The sequence below is a fragment of the Lepus europaeus genome, chromosome 13, assembly GCF_033115175.1.
Source record: "Lepus europaeus isolate LE1 chromosome 13, mLepTim1.pri, whole genome shotgun sequence".
Lineage (NCBI taxonomy): Eukaryota > Metazoa > Chordata > Mammalia > Lagomorpha > Leporidae > Lepus > Lepus europaeus.
The window spans coordinates 768,101-778,396 of NC_084839.1; the positions used below are offsets into that span (position 1 = coordinate 768,101).

Genomic DNA, 10,296 nt, shown 5'->3' on the forward strand with positions numbered 1-10,296 from the left:
GGGCTCCTGCTCTGAGCGTCCAGCCCCAGCCGGCCCCTGTGACCAGGGACATCCGCTCCAGAGCAGAGAAGGGAAGACAGCGAACAGGATGGCCGGAGCAGGGGTCACACAGTCACCAGCCAGGCTTTTGGTCTGAGCAAAGCCAGGCAGATGACAGCAGTATGCCCTAGAAGAAAAATCTAGAACAATCTAGACCCATGCACAGGTAGAAGGCGCACAGTGGCATCCCGGAAAGAACCCCTGACTGTGGCAGAAAAGTGCAAACCAAGAAATGGCTTCCAGGGTGCAGCTGGTTCAACGACCCCTGCAATCCCCAACAAACAGACGCCACGTGGCCACCCACCACGGGGACACATCACCCACACAGGCCAGCTCCCCACGCGCCAGGCACCTTCCAGAGCAGGGCACACGGCGCGCACCTGCTACTGGGGGCAGGGACAGAAAGCGAGCAGCCGGTGTGTCCCCGGCTGTGGCTGTGGGGAAGCCGGCGGGCAGCTGAGGACAGAAACCGAGTCCTCCGCCAGGCAGACACCTGCACGACGTGTGCAAAAGCATCCTTAACTGTGCGGTAACGGCACCAGACGGAGCAACCCAGGGCGAGAGGGCAGCCTTCCCGACTCCCAGCGCACTGCTGGTGGTGGGGGAGAGGCAGGAGGGTGACCCGACACAGAGTATCTGAGCGCCTCTGCGGCAGCGGGAGGCAGACGCCCGGCCCGGCCCGGGAGCGGAGGCGTGGGGCATGCTTCCAAAGGCCTTGCAGATTGTACACAACTACAATCACGGGAAGTAAACAGGAAGAGCCAGGAGTCCTCCAGGCAAGGCAGGAAACACACGCACAGCTCCAGGGTGCACACACCTCGTGGCACGCAGGGGGCACGGGCTGGGGCTCACTCGGGCTCCAGGGCACACACCTCGTGGCACGCGGGGGGCACGGGCCGGGGCTCACTCGGGCTCCAGGGCATACACCTTGTGGCACGCGGGGGGCACGGGCCGGGGCTCACTCGGGCTCCAGAGCGCACACCTCGTGGCTCGCGGGGGGGCCCGGGCTGGGCTCACTCGGGCTCCAGGAGCACACACCTCGTGGCACGCGGGGGGCCCGGGCCGGGGCTCACTCGGGCTCCAGGAGCACACACCTCGTGGCACGCAGGGGGGCACGGGCCGGGGCTCACTCGGGCTCCAGGAGCACACACCTCGTGGCACGCGGGGGGCCCGGGCCGGGGCTCACTCGGGCTCCAGGAGCACACACCTCGTGGCACGCGGGGGGCACGGGCCAGGGCTCACTCGGGCTCCAGAGCGCACACCTCGTGGCACGCGGGGGGCCCGGGCCGGGGCTCACTCGGGCTCCAGAGCGCACACCTCGTGGCACGCGGGGGGCACGGGCCGGGGCTCACTCAGGCTCCAGGGAGCACACACCTCGTGGCTCGCGGGGGGCCCGGGCCGGGGCTCACTCGGGCTCCAGAGCACACACCTCGTGGCACGCAGGGGGCCCGGGCTGGGCTCACTCGGGCTCCAGGCGCACACACCTCGTGGCACGCAGGGGGCACGGGCCAGGTTCACTCAGGCTCCAGGCGCACACACCTCGTGGCACGCGGGGGGCCCGGGCCGGGGCTCACTCGGGCTCCAGAGCACACACCTCGTGGCACGCAGGGGGCCCGGGCTGGGCTCACTCGGGCTCCAGGCGCACACACCTCGTGGCACGCGGGGGGCCCGGGCCAGGTTCACTCAGGCTCCAGGCGCACACACCTCGTGGCACGCGGGGGGCATGGGCCGGGGCTCACTCGGGCTCCAGGGAGCACACACCTCGTGGCTCGCGGGGGGCCCGGGCCGGGGCTCACTCGGGCTCCAGGCGCACACACCTCGTGGCACGCGGGGGGCCCGGGCCAGGTTCACTCAGGCTCCAGGCGCACACACCTCGTGGCACGCGGGGGGCCCGGGCCGGGGTTCACTCAGGCTCCAGGCGCACACACCTCGTGGCACGCGGGGGGCATGGGCCGGGGCTCACTCGGGCTCCAGGCGCACACACCTCGTGGCACGCGGGGGGCCCGGGCCGGGGCTCACTCGGGCTCCAGGGCACACACCTTGTGGCACGCAGGGGGCACGGGCCGGGGCTCACTCGGGCTCCGGGGAGCACACACCTCGTGGCACGCAGGGGGCCCGGGCCAGGCTCACTCGGGCTCCGGGGCGCACACACCTCATGGCACGCGGGGGACACGGGCCGGGGCTCACTCGGGCTCCAGAGCGCACACCTCGTGGCACGCGGGGGACACGGGCCGGGGCTCACTCAGGCTCCAGGGAGCACACACCTCGTGGCTCGCGGGGGGCCCGGGCCGGGGCTCACTCGGGCTCCAGGGCATATACCTTGTGGCACGCGGGGGGCACGGGCCAGGGCTCACTCGGGCTCCAGGGCACACACCTTGTGGCACGCAGGGGGCACGGGCCGGGGCTCACTCGGGCTCCAGGAGCACACACCTCGTGGCACGCAGGGGGCCCGGGCTGGGCTCACTCGGGCTCCAGGCGCACACACCTCGTGGCACGCGGGGGGCCCGGGCCAGGTTCACTCAGGCTCCAGGCGCACACACCTCGTGGCACGCGGGGGGCCCGGGCCGGGGCTCACTCGGGCTCCAGGAGCACACACCTCGTGGCACGCAGGGGGCCCGGGCTGGGCTCACTCGGGCTCCAGGAGCGCGTCCTCAGCTTGCAGCACAGGGCAGGGCCGCATCCCACCCGGGACACGGCTCTCCCTGGCTGAGGTCAGCGCCCCAGCCACCGGATCCCTGCCTTGTCATTAACTTGTAACCGCCCAGGGCTGGGCTGCGGCACAAGCTCACCTGCCCAGCAGGGCTGGAGCACAGCTTCAGGGGTGACAAGCAGCTAACAAGAAAGCCCAGGTCTCTGCTTCCCCGCCCAGGAGAACCACGCCCCCACTCCCCAAGTACAAACAAGGCAGGGAGTCCTGGGGCCACGTTTATCCGCTACAGCCGTCAGGAGCTGGGCTGAGGCCTGGAAACCAAGGGCCCGGCACCCGGCAGGCCCCTCAGAGCCGAGGCAGACACACACACGAGAAGGGCAAGGAACAGCTGAGAGGGCAGCCAGGTGCACGTCACGCTCAGCGCTGCCCAGGCTGAAACCATGACCCCCAAAGGCCACACCTCCCGACACAGCTGAACCCAGCTCCGAGCGCCCTCGGCTCGCCAGCACAGGCATCTCAGGGCGGTGAGAGGAAGGGCCTGGGGCAGGGCCAGGATCGTGGTCTCCCGGAGAGAGACCGTGACCACCGTGGTCTGTGACAACCGCGGGCCCTGCCCCGTGGGGAGCGGCCGCAGTGGCCACTTGAGAAGGAGGCTTCCTCCCTGGAGCAGGTGGCTTGCCCAAAGGCCAGATCCTGGGGGAGAGGGAGGGGCCGAGGTCACCCAGACGCTGCTGACGCCGGCCCCACGCCAAACCGCGGCCCCTGACGCGTGCAGAGGCCAGGAGCTGAGCCGCGTTCCGCTCCCCTCTGAACCGGACACCGTCAGTCATTACGGCTGCTGCTTCTTTCTACCTCACCTTGCTGCAGAAAACCGCGAGAACCCGAAGCGTGGGCCTGGCCACTCTGAAACAGCTAGGGCTCAGGGACGAGGCTCTCCTCTCGGACGCGCAGACGGGACGCGGGAAGCAACCGTTATCGACACAGCACCGGGCAGCCAGCGACAGGCGCGACCCCAGAGTCGGGAGCACACCGGCCAGCGCCTAGAGAAGCCAGTGCCTTGAGTCCCGGGTCTGCAGGACAGGGGGCCCGGAAGACTCCGGAAGGCTGGGGGCGACTCCAGGGACCAGGCCGATGCCAGCCCTCGGCTGAGCTGTGACCAGCACAAGGGTCCCCAGGGAACAGGCCAGTACACACTGGGCCCAGAGGAGGCACTGGTGCTGCAGCAGCCAGGCCCAGAGCCGGGCAGGGCCGTGGGAGGCTCCTGCCTCCCCAGGTGGGCACAGACCCCGTCCTCCCCACAAAACTGAAAAGCAAGACTTGAAAAACCAAGCGGCCTCCATGAACTGAGCTGCACCCCAGGAAAAACTCAGGATGTTTACAGCGCTCGGCGCTCAGCCAGGGGCACCGGAACTGAACACACAGGACGAGAAGCAGAACACAAGGCACCAAGCAAGCACTGCTGAGACCACACGCAGGGCACCGTGTCAGTCCACACCAACATGGAGGGTACCGCGTCTCTCAGTCCACACTGACACGGGGGGCACCACGTCACTCAGTCCACACCGACACGGAGGGTACCGCATCACTCAGTCCACACCGACACGGGGGCACCACGTCACTCATTCAGTCCAGACCTACACAGAGGACATCGTGTCACTCATTCTGTGAGACCCACATGGAGGACACCGCGTCATTCATTCAGTGAGACCCACACGGAAAACACATCATTCATTCAGTGCAGACTAACACAGAGAGAACAGCGCATCATGCAGTCCAGACTGGCCCACATCGAGATATCACTCACCATACCATTTCATCCGGACCAACACAAAACTGCCACGGACTCAGTGCCAGCAGACAGGGACGTGAACGTGGCTGGGGAAGTTGAATTACACAGTACAAATGTTGAGCACAGTGGTGTAGTAGGCTGACACTGAGACGCCGGCATCCCATATGGGCACTGGTTCAAGTCCCAGCTGCTCCTCTTCTGATCCAGCTCTCTGCTATGGCCTGGGAAAGCAGTTGATGATGGCCCAAGTACTGGGCCCCTGCACCCCTGTGGGAGACACAGAAGCTCCTGGCTCCAGATCGGTCCAGCTCTGCTGTGGCCATTTGGGGAGTGCAGTGGCGGATGGGGGATCCTTCCCTCTGTCTCTCCTCTCTGTTTGAAACTCTACCTCTCAAACACGTAAAAAATTTTTTAAAAAATGTTCAGGAGAGAGATGGGAGATGTTTTATAAAGGCCCCAATTTTTACAGGTGTAAACTTCAACACCTGAGCTGAGAACCCTGGGAGCCTGGCAGCTGGAACAGCAACAGGAAACATGACTTCAGGATAGAAACCGGCCCCAGTGAAACGCCAAGGATGACGACACAGCAGAAAACCAGAGCCCTGACCCAACCCCTGCACACACCCCCAGTTCTCCAAACCTGATGGAAACCACGAGCCTGCAATCCTGAGAGTAAATTAAAACCAAGCACAAGAAAACAAAGAAAAGCACGCCCAAGAGTATCACTCAAACGGCTCCAAACAAGTGGCCAACGTCCAAGGACCCCACGGAGGGGCCGAGACAGGCGCACGGCCAGCCCAGCAATGCTCAGCAGTGACAGCAAAGTAAGGAGTCCCAAGGTCGGGCACTAGCAGAGCTGTGGACCAGCGTCCAAGTCCCTGTGCAAAGGAAGGGGCGTGGCACCCACAGGGACACACAGCACCAGCGAGAATGAAGTACACTGCCCATTCATCTCGGAACAGCTGCCTTTACACAAATAACAGATAGAGTACGGGATTTACAACACGTGTAAAATTCAAACTAACGGCAGCAGAGGGAGAAACGGGAGTGGTATACGTGAACTCCTGCACCGGGACCCGCGACTGGCCCAGCAGCTCCACCGCCTGTTAGCACGCCTACGTTCCATGTCAGAACCCCTGGGTCCAATCCTGAGCTCCAGCTCCTGGTCCAGCTTCCCACCCACACACTGAAGGCAGCGGTGACGGCTCACGAAGCGGAGTCCCTGCCACCCAGTGGCCCTGGACCCCAGCTTCGGCCCTGCTCCGTGCTGTGGGCATTCAGGGCGCAAACCTGCAGAAGGCAGACTGGCTCTCAGTCTCTCAAATCAAACTTGCTACTAAGTTACAGGATGTTCTTACAGTGATCTTTGATAGTGTAAAGTGAAGATAACCTTAAAGGAATGGAGATGATCATTTAAATCCTAAAATAACTGCAGTAAGAACAACAAAGAAAAGAACATCTATTAGCCAACAAACAACATAAAACAGAATGACTGTTTAAAATACATTTACTCCAAAATAGAAAAGAAGAAGGAAAAATATACAGGACAAACAGCAAGAGAACAGATTTAAACACAACCACACCAATCACCAAATCACATGTAAATGGTCTAAATATCCTAATTAAAAGGCAGACATTGTCAAATTGGATTAAAAAAGGCCTACTTATGCTGCCAACAGGGAATACATTTTGAGTATAAAAGACACAAATGAGTTCACAATAGGGGTAGAAAAACAGGACCCTAACAGAAACAAAGAAAAAGGAGGTCGGCGCTGTAGAGTAGTAGGCTAAGTCTCTGCCTGTGGTGCCTGCATCCCATGTGTCCAGCTGCTCCACTTCTGATCCAGCTCCCTGCTAATGCACCTGGGAAAGCAGTGGAGGATGGCCCAAGTGCTTGGGCCCCTGCACCCCTGTGGGAGACCAGATGAAGCTCCTGGCTTCGGATCAGCCCAGCTCCGGCCACCTGGGGAGTGAACCAGTGAATGGAAGACTCTCTGTCTCTCCCTCTGTCTGTAACTCTGCCTCTCATATAAATAAATAAACCTTTAAAAAAAAGAAAAAATGGAGTGCAATGTTAACATGAGACGTGCACTTCAGAGCGAAGATCAATAGAGAAAACCATTTCACAGTGAAAAAGTGTCAATCACGAGGCCCCAGGAATCGCCTCCATTCCCGCCTCACAGCGGCATCAACATGCACGAAGCCAAGTCAGGAGGCCAGCGCAGTCACGACCAGACGTCAACACGCTCCTCTGTGACCGGCGGACGAGCAGTCCAGAAACAGTGAAAGTCGCTGACCTGTGCACTCGTCCCCGGCGGCTGGCTGGCGTGGCACCGTTCCTCCTGGCCCGGGACCCCGATCCCTACAGCAGGAGAGGTGCTGAGGGCCGAGGTGGCCGTGATGCCCTGACTGACATCCGTGACTGACATCTGGGCACTGCAGGCCTTTGGGTCCCTGCACAGGTGGCTGCAAACTAGCAGCCTCTCCTTGCGGAGTTCCCATTGTTCTGGAAACTTTAAACTGCAAAGCGGGTGGTCCTGGGTGTGTCCCGGCCCCTCCCCAGTCATTCAGACTAATTATGTTGGCTATCAGCCAGTTTGACCTCCTCTAGGTTACAGGATGCCCCATCCTACACCCACAGAGCACACAGTGTCACGTGCCCCAACACTCCCAGGATTCCCAGCCTCGGCACCAGGAGGAATCTCCGTAGATGGGAAAGGATCCCAGTCACACAGCGCCTGCTCTCCGACTCGCAGAGTTCTACTCACAGCTGAACAGCACTCTTCTAATTAACCGCGAGGCAGTGACGAAATCAAGAGGGAGAGGAGAAAGCGTTCGGAGCAGGGTGGAAAGGCGAACAGCGCTGACGGCACTCCGCAGGCTTGCTAGAGCAGACGTGCTGTAGCCAGCGAGCTCAGCTGCCCCGGATAAAGCAAAGGAGCACAAGGAACCCAGAGCAGGGGGGAGGAGAGCAGAACTACCAGGGCAGGGGCAGCAGCACTGGGCGAAGAACGAGGGGATCCAAAAGTAGGGGCCGCGCAAAGCTCAACGGCATGATGAATGTCCAGCCAGCCCGGGCCCAAGCTAAAGGCAGAAAGATAACTTTCAGTATCAGGAATTAGAGAAGGGGTATCAGCAGAGATTCTTCAGCTAAGCCAGAAGACAGGGAGACGGCAGTGTGATAAATTCAGCAACCTACAAGCTCCTTGGGAGGCCTGGTCCACCCTGAGCTCACTCAAGGGCCAACAGCCACTCTCAACAGCCCTTCTTCTTTTTTTTTCCTTTTGACAAGCAGAGTGGACAGTGAGAGAGAGACAGAGAGAAAGGTCTTCCTTTGCCGTTGGTTCACCCTCCAATGGCCGCCGCGGCTGGCACACCATGCTGATCTGAAGCCAGGAGCCAGGTGCTTCTCCTGGTCTCCCATGGGGTGCAGGGCCCAAGGACTTGGGCCACCCTCCACTGCACTCCCGGGCCATAGCAGAGAGCTGACCTGCAAGGGGGACAACCAGGACAGAATCCGGCTCCCCGACCGGGACTAGAACCCGGTGTGCCAGCGCCGCTAGGTGGAGGATTAGCCTGTTGAGCCACGGCGCCGGCCTGCAGCCCCAATTTCTACCAGCACATTTTGAAAACAGAAAAGGTATCATGCACACGAGAAGAAAGGCCGGAGCAGCCCCAGATCCTCCGCTTCTGCTCGGTGCCACCCACAAGGTGCCCACCTGAGCAGGCCGCGCCCCCAGAGCCACAGACGGGGGCTCCCAGGTCTCCCCAAACCCCTGCTGCGCCCTTGGTCCACACCGCCAGGTTCTGCACCCTCACGTCCTCAATGGACAGAGGCTCGTTCAAGGTCGCCACACGGAGAGTCAATCGGGGACCGCACCCTGGCCACCAGCTGGCTACACCAGGGCAGCAGGAGGGTGCTGGTCTTACTGCCCCCACCTGCCCTTGCTTCCACAGCTGTCCAGTGGGCGTGTTTGGTCTCTGCTCACCTGCTCCGGTCTCCCGGGGATCCAGGAGCCCCCTCCACCCAGCATGCACTCCACCTGTCACTCATCTGAAAACTACGAAATCCGGGAAAAGCACGCAGATCGGGAGCTGCCTGTGACGTCACTGCCCTCTGGTCCTCAGAGGCTTCCGCAGAGGGCCACACCGGGCAGGGCAGGGCCCCAATTTTGCTCTAGAAAACTCACTCCAACCTATTACTCTTTCCAGAACGCAGTTCCCATTTGGTAGCAACCCGCGGGGCAAGCGTGGAGACTCCGATCAGAGGGGAAAATGGCTTCCCCGCCGCACTCGCTGAAGCACTTCACCACCCTGCCCACGTCGCGTCCTCTGCGCGGAGGGGCTGCTCCCCGGACGCGCAGGCCGGGCTGCCCACCACGCTCTGCAGGCCAGCGCAGCTCTCCCTCCAGCGGCCCAGGGGGCCCCAGGACCGCGCAGCCGCCAGGGGGGACGGGCCCGGAGGGCTGCGTGCCGTGCCTCCGAGGTAGGAGCCGCAGCCGCTCGCTTCCTGGACGGTTCGCCCAAGTTTTCAGGGCTTTCGCGGGCTCCTTGGCGGTGCCAAGTCCTCCGGCTCCGCCAAGAAAAGGGAAAACTATTTTTGGCATGCAGACGGGCAGCTGCACTGGCGTCCTCGAGTTACCGTTGGCGCCTAAGACGCAGCAGACCTCGCAGACTCCAAGAGTCCCGCGTCCACGCCGCAGCCCGGGTCCCCCGGGGGGCCGCGGGCGCGCCATCCGCGGCGCCGACCCCGACGCCAGGTGTCCGCCGAGTTCGGCGCGCGCGCGCAGCACCGGAGCCAAGGCGCCGCTCAGCCGTGGCTTCGCCCCGAACCGGGGCCTCCCCGCTCGCCGGAGGCGCAGGGGAAGCCCTGGGGACACCCGGGCGAGCGCGGAGGACCCGCGAGGGGATTTCCCGGTGCAGGGCTGGGGCGGACACCGCCCTCCGCGCGGAGGGGAGGCGGAGAGGCGCCCAGCAGGGAGGGCGGAGGAGGGGACCCGGGGGACGCGGCCGGGGGCGCGCCGCGCTCGGAGCGGGGGAGGGCGACGAGCAGGGAGGACGCGGAGCAGGGCGGGCGCGGGCCGGGCCGGGCCGGAGGAGCGGGCGGGAAGCGGCGGGCGAGGCAGGGCTTCCCCCGGCTGCTCCAACAACTTCCCGGGCCAGCGGGGATCCCAAGTTCTGAACAAAGGCGGCTCCCAAGGCCGCGCACTCGGCGCTCGGGTCCGCCCCTCGGCGTCCGGGCCGGGCGGACAAAGGCCGGAGCGCCCGCGCCCGCGCCGGGCCCCCGACGCCCCCAGCCCCGGGACCCCCGCAGCGGGGCCCGGCCGCACTCACAGGATGGAGGTCTGCGGCGCCACGGCGGGCACGGCCTCCAGCAGCAGATGCATACAGCGCACGGTGGTGCGGAAGCACAGACAGCGGCTCGGACACCCGGCGCCCGGCTTCTGGGCGACCGCGACCAGCGACCCCCAGCCGCAGCAGAGCACGAGAGCCAGCAGGCAGCGGCGCACGGCGCCCGAGGGGCGCGTGGCCATGGCCGATGGCGCGCACGGACGCTCAGGCGCACGGACAGCCCGGCGCGTCCACCGCCGGCTCCCGACTGCGCCCGCCCGGCCGCGGCCCACGTCCCAGCTGTGCGCGGGGGGCGGGGGGCGCCAGCTGCGCACATGCGCGCGGCTGCTCCCTGCCCCCTCCGGCTGCCCGAGGGCCGGGGCGGGGCGAGACCCGGGCCGCGTCCGGTGCTGAGCCGCCAGGCGGGTAGAGGCGCGCGCGATCTGGACGCCCCGGGCGGCGGGGAGGGTTAGGGCCCGGGTTTGAG

General features: G+C 64.2%; 1 protein-coding gene across 2 annotated transcripts in view; it reads right to left on the minus strand.

Annotated features, from left to right (window-relative positions):
- Positions 1–10,042, minus strand: part of PXDN (peroxidasin) — a 71,119-nt gene extending 61,077 nt beyond the window's left edge. The window contains exon 1 of one of the 2 annotated variants that reach the window (XM_062208901.1): positions 9,813–10,042. In XM_062208901.1, coding sequence (XP_062064885.1) covers positions 9,813–10,012 — 200 coding nt within the window. In that variant the 5' untranslated portion in view covers positions 10,013–10,042. The remainder of the gene's footprint in view (positions 1–9,812) is intronic. The other variant, XM_062208900.1, reaches the window with a different exon arrangement.
- Positions 10,043–10,296: the final 254 nt, after the last annotated feature.